General features: G+C 43.2%; 1 protein-coding gene across 6 annotated transcripts in view; it reads left to right on the top strand.

Moving 5' to 3' along the window:
- GOLM2 (golgi membrane protein 2) overlaps positions 1-7,578 on the top strand; it is a gene marked incomplete at both ends in the record, with an annotated part of 57,566 nt that extends 49,988 nt beyond the window's left edge. For all 6 annotated transcript variants that reach the window (XM_080706818.1, XM_080706815.1, XM_080706817.1 and 3 more), the window contains one exon: positions 7,508-7,578. In XM_080706818.1, coding sequence (XP_080562944.1) covers positions 7,508-7,578 — 71 coding nt within the window. The remainder of the gene's footprint in view (positions 1-7,507) is intronic.
- Positions 7,579-16,883: the final 9,305 nt, after the last annotated feature.

The following is a 16,883-nucleotide window of genomic DNA, read 5'->3' as shown; positions in this document are numbered from 1 at the left end:
GGGAGGCTGAGACAGGAGGATCCGGGTTCATGAATAGCCTCAGCTATTTAGTGAGGCCCTCTGCAACTCAGTGAGACCCTGTTTCAAAATAAAGAATAAAAAATAGGGCTAGGGGTATAGCTCAAAGGTAGAATGCCCCTGGGTTCCATCCCCAGAATACTATGTAGCTAGTATAAAAGGGAAACTAGGGACTCTGATTTCTACCTAGGCATCCATAGCACATTCTAGTTTTGAAAAAACATGGTCACTGGAGATAGCAGAAAGATTGGAGCTAAGAGCACATAAGAGCCAGCCATGGTGGCGCACACTTGTCATCCCAGCACTTGGGAGGCGGAGACCGGAGGATCACAAGTTCGTGGCTAGCCTCAGCTACTTATTGAAGCCCCCTGGAACTTAGTGAGACCCTGTTTCAAAATAAAGAATAAAACAGGGCTGGTGGGTAGCTCAGAGGTAGAATGCCATTGGGTTCCATCCCCAGTACCCCCCAAAAGAGTGACATAATGATATATTAGTCGTGAGAATTTCTCAGTTTTTGGTTATATCTAATTTTATTTAGCTTTCCTAGAATTTCATCCCTTTTTCATTTTTTTTCTCTTTCATAAACTCCCCCTTTTTCTCATCACTGTTGTGATTTGTTTCTATTACATGTATTTGCGGTGGTAACACTTCAAGGCTTTTCATGCATGGATATCATATTATCGTCCAGATTGGAAGCTTTGGGGAGTGAATTTTCGTTTATTTTGCCTTCTACTTTGTGCCTTCTTCTGCCTTCATAGCACACTCCCATAGCACTTTGCACACAAGGCCCTCGCATAATGTCATTACTTGCTATTTTAAGCTTTTCTCGTTGTGCCCTTTTACTCTTATAACTGGCTAGGAAGTGATAACCCTCTAACTTCTGCCTCACAAGCTCGCTTAGTTTGCACTTCGAGTGTTCTATAACCTTTTTTTCCATCATCTCATCGGATAATCTTGAGGTTGTTATTAGTAGTTAATTTCAACCATTACTAAAGATCATTGCTTTTTTGGCTATCTTAAAGTTGTTGAATTTTATCACAAAATTTCAGTTTTAACATTTTTATGGATTAGCTACACTAGGTAAATTTATTTTCAGTGCCCTCTCACCCCATTCCTCACGCCCCTTCCACTCTAGGCCTCCAGGACCCTCATGTTGTCTTGCTTTCCTTTCACAAGGAAATAAATCCATTGCATTCTTAGGAATATAAAGAAATGGCCTAAGCTGGGCGTGGTGGGCACGCTTGTGATCCCCGTGCTGGGGAGGTCGAAGCAGGAGGATTGCGCAGGTTCAAAGCCAGCCTCAGCTACTGAGTGAGGCTCTCAGCAACTTAGTGAGACCCTACTTCCAGATAATGTATAAAATAGGTCTGGGAGTATAGCTGGGAGATAGAAAGTCCCTGGATTCCACCCCCAGTACCACAAAAAAAAAGAAAGAAATAGCCTAATATGATATCCTAAGGGAAGTGGGGAGGGGCTGTTAAGTTTTTTTATTTCCTTATTTGCAGATACATCTTATTTGAGCTGAAGTTTTCCTTTAAAATTTCTTACCTTATTTTGAGCTAGGCGTGGTGGCGCAGGCTTGTAATCCCAGCATTCGGGAGGCTGAGACCGGAGGATTGCGGTTCACGGACAGCCTCAGCTACTTAGTGAGGCCCTCTGCAACTCAGTGAGACTCGGTTTCAAAATAAAGAATAAAAAATAGGGCAGGGGGTGTAGCTCAGAGGTCAAATGCCCCTGGGTTCCACCCCCAGACCCGCAAAAAAAAAAAAAAAAAAAAAAATTTTTTTTCTTATCTTATTCTGGAATTTACTAGATAATAGTGGCCGGATGGTGAGGCAGCTCAAGGGGACTTCCTTCTTGCAGAGAGCAGAAAGATGGAAAAACATCAGCCCAGCAAATAAAGAGGGATAAATTTGGGTAAACTGCCTAAGCAGGAAACATGACACCAAAAATAATTTTAAACATATTTTCAAAGATTCAGTTCTTTAGGTATTTATTAACTGTCCAAAAAGTGGGGAGGAGGAATTCTGGCTCTTATATAATTTATCAATAAGTTAGATTCCAAATGTTTATTATTAAGTCAATATATGAAATTTAAAAGATTTTTTTTTTTTCGGTACTGGGGATGGAACCCGGGGGCATTCGACCTCCAAGCTGCACCCCCTGCCCTACTATCCAGACTCAGAGAAGAAAGTAGAAGGTTTATTCCCATCATTGAAATTTTGCAGCCACTGACAGTGAAGCATGTATTTGGAGAGCACTATTAAAGTTCTCTCAGTAGGGCTCTTCTCTGCTCTCTCCAGCAGCTGAGAGGTTTTTCTCAAGGTGTGAGCACTGTAGGATTAGACATCCCAGCTGCTGGCTGAGGTTCTTGTTATAGCTAAGTGTACTGTGGCTTTGTTTTAGTGGTACTGGGGATGGAAGGGATGGAACCTAGGGCATTGGACCTCTGAGCTCCCCCCCTCCCCAGCCCCCCGTCCTATTTTATTTTATTTTATTTTTTTATTTTTATTTTTTGCAGGTCTGGGGATGGAACCCAGGGGCATTTTACCTCCGAGCTATAGCCCCTGCCCTGTTTTTTATTCTTTATTTTGAAACCGGATCTCACTGAGTGGCAGAGGGCCTCACTAAGTAGCTGAGGCTGTCCGCGAACCGCGATCCTCCGTAGTCAGCCTCCCGAATGCTGGGATTACAAGCATGCACCAGCATGCCCGGCTGTTATTTTTTATTTTGAAACAGGGTCTCACTAAGTTCCAGAGGGCCTCACTGAGTTGCTGAGGCTGGCAGCAAATATGTGATCCTCCTGTCTCAGCCTCCCAAGTCCTGGGATTACAGGCATGCACCACCACACCTGGCACTATGGCTTTGATCTCCAAAAATTCTGGATTGTGAAATGGAGGCTTTGGCAGCATCTCTGCCCATAGGAACTAAAAGATTCACTTCGTCCTTACCTTTGATGCCAGTTCATACATACTGATGGTTGGGGTAAATGCTACCCACAGAGGAGTGTTTTTATTATTTTTTTTTATTTTTTATTTTTTTTATTTTTTGGTGGTACTGGGGTTCCTGGAAGCCCTTCTACCTCCGGGCTACACTCCCAGACCTATTTTTACATTTTTTCATTTGGAAACAGGGTCTCCTAAGCCAGCGCGCTCGGCTGGCTTCGAACCTGCGCGATCCTCCTGTCTCTGCCTCCCAAGCGCGGGGATTACAAGCGTGCGCCACCACGCCCGGCTACAGAGGAGTGTTTTTAAATGAAGCCCATTTTTTTTGGTGTTTATATCATGGCTGTGAGGTGTGTGTGTGTACTGAATCCAGAAGCATTCTGCTTCCAAGCTGTACCACCAGCCCAATTTTATTTCTTATTTGGAAACAAGGTCTTGCTAGGTTGCTGAAAGCCTTGGTAAATTGCTAAGACTGGCTTCAAACTTGCAATCCTCTTGTCTCAGCCTCTCTAGTACTGGGATCACAGGCATACACCACCACACTCAGCTCATGGTTTATTTTTATTTCTAATCCCTAAGACATCCTAAAGGAAGTTACTTATTTGTTAGGATAAAAATTGTGAATAGAATAGATTTGAAAATGCTAAACATCTAATGGATAATATATCTCTTAGTTTTTCTTTATTGTAAGAAGATGGAAATTTACAAGTTCCTTTTATTCTTTAATGCCATAGATGTTTTCTATTCATTTAACAGAATATTACCAGTCTGGGGATGTGGCTCAGTGGTAGAGTGCTTGCACAGCATGTAGAAAGCCCTTGGTGATAAGACTGACCCTGTTTCAAAATAAAGGAAAAAAAAAAAAGGTTTGGGGATGTAGAGTGTCCCTGGGTTCAATCCTCAGTACTGCAAAAAAAAAAAAAAAAAAAGGTAAATCAAAGGACTGGGGATGCACCTCAGTGATAGAGCGCCACCGGGTTCATTTCATGTTACTGCACATAATACATAATAACATTTTATGTATGAATACATTTAATCAGGAGGGCCTGGAGATATAGCTAACGGTAGAGCACTTGGTAGCATTCACAAAATCCCAGTTCCAGTCTCTAATACCACAAAACACAGACAACAAAAGTTTATTAAATCTAATAGAAACGTCATAAAAAATCATGTGCTGAGCCTGGTGTGGTGGCTCGGGTTTGTAATCCCAGTACTTGGGAGGCTGAGACAGGAGGATACCGTTCATAGCCAAACTCAGCTACTCAGCCAAGGCCCTTTGCAACTCAGTGAAACGCTGTTTCCAAATTTAAAAAAAAAGAGAGATTAAAAAACTAGGTGTTGGGGAAGCTGAGCATGGTGGCGCACGCTTGTAATCCCTCTGCTTGGGAGGCGGAGACAGGAGGATCGCGCAGGTTCGAAGCCAGCAGCTTGCGCTGATTTAAGAGACCTTGTTTCCAAATAAAAATATAAAAATAGGTCTGGGAGTGTAGCCCGGAGGTAGAAGGGCTTCCAGGAACCCCAGTACCATCAAAAAATAAAAAAGACAAAAAAAAAGACAAAAAAATAAAAATAAAAAAATAGGGCTGGAGAAGCCGGGCATGGTGGCGCACGCTTGTAATCCCCGCGCTTGGGAGGCAGAGACAGGAGGATCGCACAGGTTCGAAGCCAGCCTCTTAGTGAGGCTCTCAGCAACTTAGTGAGACCCTGTTTCCAAATAAAATATAAAATAGGTCTGGGAGTAGCCCGGAGGTAGGAAGCCCCTGGGTTCCACCCCTAGTACCACAAAAAAAAAAAAAAAAGGGTTGGGGGTGTAGTTCGGAGGTACAGTGCCTCTGGAGTTAAACCCCAGTACCACACACATACCAAAAAAAAAAAAAAAAAAAGAATAAAAAATAGGGTTGGGTATGGCTTAGAGGTAGAATGCCTCTGAGTTCAATCCCCAGTACCACAAAACAAACAAACAAAAAAACGCCGGACGTGCTGGCACACGCTTGTAATCCCTGCTCTTGGGAGGCAGAGACAGGAGAATCGTGCTGGTTCGAAGCCAGCCGCGCTGGCTTAAGAGACCCTGTTTCCAAAAATAAAAAAGTATAAAATAGGACTGGGAGTGTAGCCTGGAGGTAGAAGGGCTTCCAGGAACCCCAGTACCACAAAAAAAAAAAAAAAAAAAAAAAATTATGTGCTAACTGGGTGTGGTGGTGCATGTCTCCGAAACAGAATTGCAGGTTCATGGCCTGCCCAGGCAACCTCAAGAGATTCTGTTTCAAAATAAAAAATAGAATAGGCCTGGGGGTCTGGAGGTATAGCTAAGAGGTAGAATGCCCCTGGGTTTAATCTCCAGTATCACAAAAGAAAGAGACCAAAAGTTCTGTGCTCAACAGGGAGCCTTTCAGGCTATTAAAATACTTTTCATTCTTGTGGGGCATGATGGCGCGCACTTATAATCCCAATACTTGGGAGGCTGAGAAAGGAGGATCACAAGTTCGCAGCCTGCCTCAGCAATTTAGTGAGGCCCCCTGAAACTTAGTGAGACTCTTGTTTCAAAATAATTTTTAAAAAAACAGGGCTGGGGATATAGCTCAGAGGTAAAATACCCTGGGTTTAATCCCCAATACTGCAAAAATAAAATTCTTTTTTTGAGCAGCCTTATTCAGAACCTGTAGTCTGCAACAAAAGTCAGAAAAGGATTGCTGCTTTTGGCAGATAAACTGACAACAATGTGGAGGAAAGGAAGCTGAAAAGCCTGTCAATATACAAGTCAAACTCCAAAGTGCTCTCTGGAGTCATTTAATAGCTGTTCAAGCTGGCATGTGGTGCATACCTACAATCCCAGTGCTTTGGGGATGGAGACAGGAGGGTCACAGGTTCAAGACCCGCCTCAGCAACTTAGTGAGACCTTGTTTCACAAATAAAAAGGGCTGGGGTTGAAGCTTGGAGATAAAGCGCCCTGGGTTCAATCCCTAGCACCTGAGAGATCAATAATACAACTCTTCAAAGAGGCTTTGAGGAGCGTACTAACTTTTTTTTTCTTTTTGGTAAAGAAAAGGTTAAAATTTGGTTACTATATTCCATACAGGAGGTCAAGAGTAAGCTACTCGCAGAGACAGTCACTAGAATGTTAAATGTTGGGATTTTAAGTGTCTTTTATTTTCTAACTTTTACATTACCAGAATAGATTACTTTTATTATTATAATAAAGACAATAATATATACACAGAAATATTTCTACAAAAGCTTTAAAGGACTAAGTCTTCATCTGTATAGAAATAATAGGTGTATATAAAAGGATTGACTTCTCAAGGTGGGTTCCTAAAATTTTGCTAGCTATATCTGCCTAACTCTCTCTCTCCATCTTCAAAATACTTGTTAAAACTTAATGTTCCAGCCAGGTGTGGTGGCACTCACTTGTAATACCAGTACTTGGGAGGCTGAGACAAGAGGATCGCAGGTTTGGGGCCAGCCTCAGCTACTTATTGAGGCCCTCCACAACTTAGTGAGACCCTGTTTTCAAATAAAAAAGGATAACTGGGTGTGGTGGTGCACGCTTGTAATCCCAGTACTCGGGAGGCAGGAGGATCACAGCTTTGAGGTCAGCCTCAACTACTTAGTGAGGCCCTCTGCAACTCATTGAGATCCTGTTTCAAAATAAAGAATAAAAAATAGGGCTGAGGGTATAGCTTGGTGTTAGAATGCCACTGGGTTCCATATCCAATACTACAGAAAAGAAAGAGAAAGAAAGAAAGAAAGAAAGAAAGAAAGAAAGAAAGAAAGAAAGAAAGAAAGAAAGAAAGGATAAAATAGGTCTGAGGGTATAGCTCAGAGGTAGGATGCCACTGGATTCCATCCCTAGTCTCTCTCTCTCTCACACACACACACACACACACACACACACACACACGATAATATTCTAAAACTGTTAAAAACGTTTCACTCTTTTTTTTATTTTTTTGCAGTACTGGAGGTGGAACCCAAGGGCATTCTACCAACAAGCTACACCCTAGCCCTATTTTTTTTTTTTTTTTCTTGCGGGTTTGGAGATGGAACCCGGGGCATTTGACCTCCAAGCTACACCCTCAACCCTATATTTTATTCTTTTATTTTAAAACAGGGTCTCACTAAGTTGCAGAGGGCCTCACTAAGTAGCTGAGGCTGTCCGCGAACCGTGATCCTCCAGTCTCAGCCTCCTTCCTGAATGCTGGGATTACAAATGTGTGCCACCACGCCCGGCCCTATTTTTTATTCTTTATTTTAAAACAGGGTCTCACTGAGTTGCAAAGGGCCTCACTAGAGTATCTGAGGCTGTCCTCGAACCGCGATCCTCCTGTCTCAGCCTCCCAGATGCTGGGATTACAAGCATGTGCCACCACGCCCAGCAATGTTTCACTCTTTGGCCAAGCAACTGAGAGCACTGTTTACAAGTAGCTGAGAAATAACAAGGAAAAATAACCTTGAGGCTGAAAAAAAAACGTGAAACATTTTAACATTTGGGTTTCTAGTATAATTTAAAAAATATTTTTCTTGATACATAATCATTTTGCTTACAGATGATGAAGAACGAGAGCTTCAAATGGATCCCGCCAACTATGGAAAGCAACGTTTCAATGATGTCCTTTAAGTTCCAAAGGACAACTTCAGAAAACCTAAAGTGCTGTGAAACGGAATCATTACTACTTTGTCATTTTTTACTTCTGTTGTAAAGATCAGTTGTATCGTTGTGAAGATACATTGAGATAGATTTAAGGAAAACTTTAATGAAGGAATGTACCCATGTACATATGTGAACTTTTCATATTGTATTATCAACGCAGACTTTTTTGGTTATGATACAGGTGAGCCAAAAACAGTTAATCTTTGCATTTAAAGCAAACTAATGTGTATTTCACATTTTATTGATCCTAGTTTTTTCCACAGATAGACAAGCTGGAGAAAATGGTCATACAAACAGTTCTGTGTTCATTGCACACAACATAACCAGTGAGAACAGTTATTCAGTTGAATTTTTTTTATACACGAATATATTCTTGTTAGCCCAACAGGTGTTCTCTTCTCTGCCCCTCATTTCCTACTCTTCAAGGAGGTCCATCCACAGTAAATAAAAGAGGGGAAACTGGATGCCAAACACTGGGCAACATGTACAAAATCACCTCCCTGCCCCTTTATTTTACTCAAGTGCTGATGTGTTTTGACATACTTGCTTTCAGCTGAGGCCTGATGGAATTTGAGATAGCCTTCAAAGACATAACAATATTTATGAGTTATTTTTTACTTAGTTCTTGAAATTGTGGAATGCATGATGGACAATTATTTTCCATTTTTATTTTTTCAGGTAACACCAGTACTGTTTATCTATAGTCAGCACTGGCGAAAAGAGTTTTGTTTTGTTTTGTTTTCCAGAAAGAGTTCAGGTTGGTAAAGACGATTTAAATGTCACATCCTGAAAGGAACTAAATCTATGTTGAGAGGAATCTGCAATCAAAGCTTTTTCTGATAGTTTTAGTGATCTTATTTGACTAGACTTTTTCAGAACTACTAAATAGGGAATTTTAACAGGTTTTTATTAATGCACAGATAAATAGAAGTACAGTGAGGTCTACAGCTGTTTTATTAAAATAGCTTAAAAGTTTGTAATAAAAATGAATCTTTGTAATTACTTAATATGTTAGTTAAGAACCCATCAACCTCATATTTGCTAGACTTACAAAATTGTTTTAAATGCATTTTGTCTTTCTTGACACTGTTTAGTATAGAATGTGTAAGCTAGCTAATCCTTATTTTCTGATTTAAAGCACTTTTAAATTTTATTCCACTCCCCCACACCAAAAGATTTTGATCATAAATGGAAATTTAAGGTTGTTAACCCTGTTTCTTAAAAGGGCTACTGTTACGTGCACATAAACATAAACTACTGGGCTGGGCTCTAGCTCAGTGGTAGAATGCTTCGCTAATAAGTGCAAGGCTCTGGTTTGATCACCTGCACCACACAAGAAAGAGAAAACAACAACAAATCTAAAATGCCCTCCCCCACTAAGGTCCAGTCAAAATTCAAACTTACACAAGTAAAGAAACAGGTTTTTCACTTGTTAAGCTACAAAAATTCCTAGACTTCAATTTGAAATTATTTAATGTCCAGGAAAGATGCAATATTCATTGAAATTGTTTTTTCGACTATATCACCGTAAACAACTCGTGTCTTTGTTATCAGTAGAGTCAGGCCTAAGGCGAACAGGTATGGAGTGTTAAAAGGGAGTTAAGGGGAAGAGTAGACATTCACTGGGCATTAATGAGGGGAAGTAAATCTAAAAATATTCCTAGTAATACTTAACATTTAATATTGTAATCTGTACAAGTGAAAACCATGAAAGTTACTTTGTCATAAGAAAGATGCCTTGGTTACATGGTAGCTATTACTTACACAGCAAAATCTCTTCAATTGGCAGCCTAGACACTATAAACTAAGAAACCTTGAACTGATGGATAATATTTCTGACTGTATTAACATTTAAGTGCTATAAAATACTATGTGAACGTCTTAAAGTTCTGGCATTCTGCAGTCTGTATTAGACATGCCGTTTCTATAAATGTTTTACTTCTGCCTTAAGATTTAGTTTTTTAAATGTATTTTTGCCCTGAATTATTAATTTAATGGAAGTTCTGCCCTTAAATCATCACTTACTGGGTTCTAATAAATTAAAAATTAAACTGTTTCACTGTTTTGCTGATTCTGATGCATTACGAATTTCTCAGTCATGTGATATAAAGTTAGCACTCCTTAAGCTAAACTAAAAACAGCAGAAATTTCTATATTAGGTTTGTTTATTATAAGCCTGGTTTATTCACAAATACTGAGTGTCTTTTGTATGCCTACATTGTTTTATCTTGAAACAGGGTCTCAGTAAATTGCTGAGGCTGACCTTGAACCTGTAATCCTCCTGTCTCAGCCTCCCAAGTACTGAGATTACACACCTGCAGCACTGTGCCCAGGGTGTGTGTGTGTGTGTGTGTGTGTGTGTGTGTGTGTGTGTGTGTGTTTTGTTGGGAATTTAACCCAGGGGGATTCTACCTCAGGGCTATGTACCCAGCCCCATTTAATTTTTTGTTTTGAAACAGGGTCTTGCTAAGTTGCTGGAAGCCTCACTAAGTTGCTGAGGCTGGCTTCAAACTCACCATTCTCCTGTCTTGGCTCCCAAGAACTGGGATTCCAGGCATACATATCACCACACCCAGCTCAAATTATCAATATTGAAAATTATCTGAGAGTTAGGCATGGTGTTACACACCTGTACAACCCCAGTACGTGGGAGGCTGAGACTAGGCCAGCCTCAGCAATGTAGTAAGGCCCTCAGCAACTTAGCAAGACCCTGTTTCAAAATAAAAACTACAACTAAAGGTAGAGTGCCCGAGGCTCACTCTGCAGTCCACACACACAGAAAGGGCGGACGCCTTTGCCCATTTGCATTCTCAGGCAACAATGAAATTGGCTAAAATACTATGACAGAGAATCTGGTGGTTTTGTTTTGTTTTTTTTTTTTTTTGGTACCAGAGATTGAACCCAAGGGCATTCTACCTCTCAGATACACCTTCAGCCCCTTTTATTCTTTATTTTGCAACAAATTCTCACTATGTTGCTGAAGCTGGCCTTAAGCCTGCAATCCTCCTGTCTCAGCCTCCCAAGTACTAGGATTACAGATGTATGCTACCATACCCAGCTTCAGAGAATCTGTTTTAAAGGAAAAAAAAAAAAATCTTGTGAAGGAGAAGTAACTTCCTACCATGTTTTTGTTTTGTTTTGTTTTTGGTGGTACTGGAAGTGGAACCCAGGGGCTTTCCACCTCCGGGCTATACTCCCAGACCCATTTTATATTTTATTTGGAAACAGGGTCTCACTAAGTTCTCACTAAGTAGCTAAGGCTGGCTTCGAACCTGTGCGATCCTCCTGTCTCAGCCTCCCAAGCGCAGGGATTACAAGCATGTGCCACCATGTCTGGCTCCCTACCATGGTTAACCCTGGAAACTTCTGTTTCCTCCTGTGTAGACCTGTGGCTCTTATAAGACAAGCAATGTGAAGCTGGGCGTGGTGGCACACTCTTGTAATCCCAGCATTCCTGAGGCTGAGATAGGAGGACCGTGTTTTGCAGACAGCCTCACCTACTTAGGCTCTCTGCAATTTAATGAGATCCTATTTTAAAATAAAGAATAAAAAAATAGGGCAGGGGTGTAGCTTGGAGGTCGAATGCCCCTGGGTTCCATTCCCAGGCCCACCCCTAAAAAAAATCTGTGGAGGCTGGGGGTAGGGTGCACATTTATAAGCCCAGTACGTGGGAGGCTGAGACAAGAGGATCACAGTTCAGTTCAGACAGCCTCAGCTACTTAAGTGAGGCCCTTCATAACTTAGTGAGAATTTGTTTAAAAATAATAAAAAATAGGGCTGGGGCTGGGGATATAACTTAGAGGTAGAATGCTACTGGGTTCCATCTCCAGTACTACCAAAGAGAAAAATCTGTGGGAGCCAGGCATGGTGGTGTGTGCTTATAATCCCAGTTCTTGGGATTACAGGAGGATTGCAGGTTCAAGGACAGCCTCAGCAACTTAGGCCCTCAGCAATTTAGTGAGACTGTGTTCCAAAATAAAAAATAAAATATAGATTTAGAGGTAAATTTACTTCTTTTTTTTTTTTTTTTTTTTTTTGGTGGTATTGGGGGTGGGACCAAGGGGCTTTTCTACCTCTGGGTTATACTCCCAGACCTATTTTATACTTTATTTGGAAACAGGGTCTCACTAAGTTGTCGAGAGCCTCACTAAGTAGCTGAGGCTGGCTTTGAACCTGTGTGATCCTCCTGTCTCAGCCTCCCAAGTGCTGAGATTACAGTTGTATGCCACCACACCTGGCTGATAGCTCATATCTTTTAAGCTAAAACATATTCCATTATAAGCATGTACCGTAGTTCATTTGCCGGTTTGTCTACTGAAGGCCATCTTGGTTGTTCTAAATTCTCATAATTAGGAACAAAGCTGCTATAAATGTATTCATGTGCAGGTTTTTGTGTGAACATAAATGTTCAACTTCTAGCTGGGCGTGGTGGCATACACTTGCAATCCCAACATTCAGGAGGCTGAGACCAGAGGATCATGGTTCATGGCCAGCCTCAGCTACTTAGTAAAGCCCTTGCAACTTAGTGAGACCCTGTTTCAAAATAAGGAATAAAAAATAGGACCGAGGGTGTAGCTCAGGGGTAGGATGCCCCTGAGTTCTATCCCCAGTACCACACACACACACACACACACACACACACACACACACACACACACTTCAACTTCTTTGGGTAAATAACAGCAACTTTTTTTGTCTCACTGGGGATTGAACCCACAGTAATTCTACCTCAGAGCTACATGTACCCCAGCACTATTTTATCTTTTTATTTATTTTGTGGGTCTGGGGATGGAACCCAAGGGCCTTAGACCTCCGAGCTACACCCCCTGCCCTATTTTTTATTCTTTATTTTGAAACCGGGTCTCACTGAGTTGCAAGGGACCTAAGTAGCTGAAGTTGTCCGCGAACCGCAATCCTTAGGTCTCAGCCTCCCGAATGCTGGGATTACAAGCATGTGCCACCACGCCTGGCTCATCTTTTTATTTTGAAGCAGGGTCTCACTAAGTTGCATAGGGTCTTGCTGTAAGTTGCTGAGGCTGTCCTCACACCTGCCATCCTCTGTTTCAGCCTCCCAAGTATTGGGATTATAAGCACAATGTGCCACCATGCCTGGCTCAAGGAACATTTTTTTATAGTAAAATAGACATAACATTTGCCACATTTACTAACAAAGTATGCATATATGTAAAGTATACAATTTAGTGGTATTAAATACACTTTGTGTGTATGTTCCGTACTAGGGACTGAACCCAGGGGTGTTCTACCTCTGGGCTACATCCCCAGCCCTATTTTATGTTTTATTTTGAAACAGGGTCTCATCTCATTGAGTTGTTGAGACTGGCCTTGAACCTGTGATCCTCTGTCTCAGCCTCCCATGTTCTGGGATTACAGGCCTGCACCACCATGCCCAGCTTAAGGACGTCATAATTTTGTACAACAATCATCACTCTCTAGTCTCAGAACATTTTCAGCATCTCGAATGGGAACCCTGTACTAATTAGGTAGTTTCTTACATATTAATTTTAAAATTTAAGGTAATGATAATTGAAAAATTACTTCCTTAAAGCCGGGCGTGGTGGCACACGCTTGTAATACTAGCGTTCGGGAGGCTGATACCGGAGGATCACGGTTCTGGGACAGCCTCAGCTACTTAGTGAGGCCCTCCACAACTTAGTGAGACTCTGTTTCAAAATAACGAAAAAATATAGGGCAAGAGGTGTAGCTTGGAGCTCGAATGCCGCTGGGTTCCATCCCCAGACCCGCAAAAATATATAAAAATTAGTTCCTTAGTCACATGAACCACATCCAAAGCGCCCCAGTAGCCAGGTAAGTCTAGTGGTTGGTGAATATTGAATAGTACGGGGCTAGAGAGAATCAGAGGCTGAAGAAACAACAGTTACAAAGCCTTGACAAGGAAAGGCCTTTTCAAAGACCTGCTAGTTCCTCAGTAGGACTGGAATACAAAGAGAAAGGAAATGTGGTTGGTGATGCAGCCAAGAGCAGCTAATGTCCTAGGGAGGATTTAGATCGTGTGTGTGTGTGTGTTTCTGGGGATTGAATCTATACTGCATGCTAGGCAAGTGTTCTACCTGTAAATTATACCTCTAACCCCTAGATTTTAAGGGTACTGAAGTGTGTGTGTGTGTATATATAATTTATGCAGTCCTGGGGATGGAACCCAGGGCCATTCTACCTCTGAGCTACAACCCCCAGCCCTATTTTTTAATCTTTGTTTTGAAACAGGATCTCACCGAGTTGCAAAGGGCCTCACTAAGTAGCTGAGGCTGTCAGCAAACCCCGATTCACCTGTCTCAGCCTCCCAAATGCTGGGATCACAACTGAATGTCACCACGCCCGGCCATTTTTCGTTTGTTTTGAAACAGGGTCTTGCTAGTTTGCCAAGAGTCCACAAACCTGTGATCCTCTTTCTCAGCTTCACAAGTGCTGGAATTACAGCCATGCACCACCATGCTTGGCTTTTTAATTAATTTATATATGAGGTACTGCGTCTTCAACACAGGGGCATTCTACCTTGGATCCACTCTCCAGCCCTATTTTATTTTGAAACAAGGCCTCACTAAGTTGTTGAGGGATTACAAGCATGTGGTACCATGGCCAGCTCAGATACATATTTGTAAGTAGTTGGTTGAGTCTGTTGGGTGTGGAGTGTGGATATGGAGGACCAGCTGTATTTTCTTTCTCTTTTTTCTTGTTTTGCGGTACTGGTGTGGAACCCAGGGGCATTCTACCTCTGAGGTACACCCCTTTGCCTCATTTTTTATTCTTTATTTTGAAACAGGGTCTCACTAAGTTGCAGAGGGCCTCACTAAGTAGCTGAGGCTGTCTGCAAACTATGATCCTCCGGTCTCAGCCTCCCAAATGTTAGGATTACAAGCATGTGCCACCAAATCAGGATCCAACTGTATTTTCAAAGTTTAGTTTGTTATAACTTCCAGTGGTTTGGAAAGAAAAAAATACCTTCATCAAGGTTGAGAACACTAGGAGAAAAGCAAGTTTGAGAGAAAATTGGGAATTTAGTTTTGCCTCTAAGACGTTTCAGAAGCCAGGTGTGATGGTGCATGCCTGTAATCCCAGTACTTGGGAGGCTGAGACCGAAGGATCACACAGGTTTGAAGCCAGGCTTAGCTACTTAGTGAGGCTCTCAACAGCTTAGTGAGACCCTGTTTCCAAATAAAATATAAAAGCCGGGCGTGGTGGCGCACACTTGTCATCCCAGTGCTTGGGAGGCTGAGACAGGAGGATTGCACAGGTTCGAAGCCAGCCTCAGCTTCTGAGTGAGGCTCTCAGAACTTAGTGAGACCCTGTTTCCAAATAAAATATAAAATAGGTCTGGGAGTATAGCCCGGAGGTAGAAAAGCCCCTGGATTCCACCCCCAGTACCACAAAATAAATAATAAACAAATAAAAATAAAATAGGGCTAGGGATATAGTCCAGAGGTAGAAAGCTTTTGGCTTCTACTTCCAGTAGAGACTAAATTGTTTAGTTTACATGTTGTTTACTTTCCATGATATACACTGGGTAATTGATTTCTAATTAGGCTTTCAGGAATCTATTACTTTGTGGATTTTTTGGGGGGGAGTAATGGTGGTTCTGGAGATTGAACCCAGGGACATTCTATCTCTGGGCTACACTCCCAGCCCTATTTTATTTTGAGACAGGGTCTTATTAGGTTGATGAGTGTCTCACTATTTGCTGAGGTTCACCTTGGACCTGGGATCCTTCTGTCTCAGCTTCCCACTTAGGGGGATTACAAGCATGCACCACAACGCCCTGATTACTTTGTGGACTAATTGTATGCACTGTATATCACTGGCTGTCAATCTGTTGTATTCAAAGATTTTTGTTGTGGGAAGATTTAGGGTGCAAATTGACTCTGAACTTGACAAGGTCTATAGTATAAAAGACAATCCACCTACTGTGTGTGTGTGTGTGTGTGTGTGTGTGTGTGTGTGTGTGTGTATGTGTGTGTGTGTTACTGGGGATGGAACCCAGGGGATTTCTACCTCCCGGGTATAGTCCCAGACCTATTTTGTATTTTACTTTATTTACCAGGGTACGTTATCTAACCTCACTTCTCAGCCTACTTTGCTTCTGTTTTCTCCCTACCCCAAATCCTTTTTCCCTGCTGCACGGATACTTCTCCAACTGCTCAAAACAGTGTGATCTTGGGACTTTTCAATCCGTGGGTTCATCTTGGACACTGTTGCAACACCCACTTTTCCTTTCTGTTGATGGTATCACTTGCGGGCACCTTCCTATCTCCTACAAGCCTATCATTCCATTCCTTGTAGTCACTTTATATTATCTTTAAATTGTTTACTCCTCGATAGGATGTTAACCGAAAAGGCAGTGTCGGTTTCTGTTCTTGTTCAGTCTTATCCTTCGTACCTAGTATTTTTTCGATAAATATTTACTTGACCGAGCAGCCTAAAGTAGACTTGGTTTTCTGATATTCCACTATGGCTGGTCGCTGCAGATGGATACATTTGCACTTCGTGGAAGCCGACCGTCCTTTGACTCAGGTTTGCTGCCGAGAGCCTATTTGCTGGAAAGATCTGAATTTTCGACCTGCAGAACTACCGCCAACGCTAGGACTCGAAGGCCTCGAATATGACTGATCCAGGAGCCTGCCAGGCTCTCTAGACAGTGAGCCGGAAAGAGGCCCCTAGGAACCCAGAAAAGGCGCTGGATTTGCCTTCTCCCGGCCTCTGGGAGAGCTCTGCACGAGCTCCCTCCTCCAGCGCGCCAAGCCCGGAGCCCCGCCGGGTCCCACTCGGCTCCACCCACCTGGCGCGCCGAAGGCCAAGCCCCGCCCCCAGCCGCGGGCGCGCTTCCAGCCCCGCCCCGGCCGAAGTCCAAGCCCCGCCCCCAGCCGCGGCCCGCTCCGAGCCCCGCCCCGGCCGAAGTCCAAGCCCCGCCCCCAGCCGCGGCCCGCTCCGAGCCCCGCCCCGGCCGAAGTCCAAGCCCCGCCCCCAGCCGCGGGCGCGCTCCGAGCCCCGCCCGGCGCTCGCAGTTCCGTTAGCAGCGGGAGGAAAACCGTCCTCCGCGTCCCCGCCTCCCCGCTCCTAACGCCTCACTCCCACTCCCTCTGCGCCCCGCCGCGGCCGGCTACGGCGGCCCCTGCAGCTCAAACATCCCAGGCCCCGCTGGCTCCGAGGCGTCGGCCCCGCGCCCTGCAGGCGGCCGTCCGGCGCCGCGCTCGCCCTCCGGCCGGGCGGCCGGCTCGCCAGGCTCCGGCGCCGCGAGCCCC

This window comes from Muscardinus avellanarius (genome assembly GCF_963383645.1).
Source record: "Muscardinus avellanarius genome assembly, chromosome: 12".
Classification (NCBI taxonomy): Eukaryota; Metazoa; Chordata; class Mammalia; order Rodentia; family Gliridae; genus Muscardinus; species Muscardinus avellanarius.
Note: the sequence above shows the minus strand (reverse complement) of the source record. Positions and strands in the feature narration are given on the sequence as shown.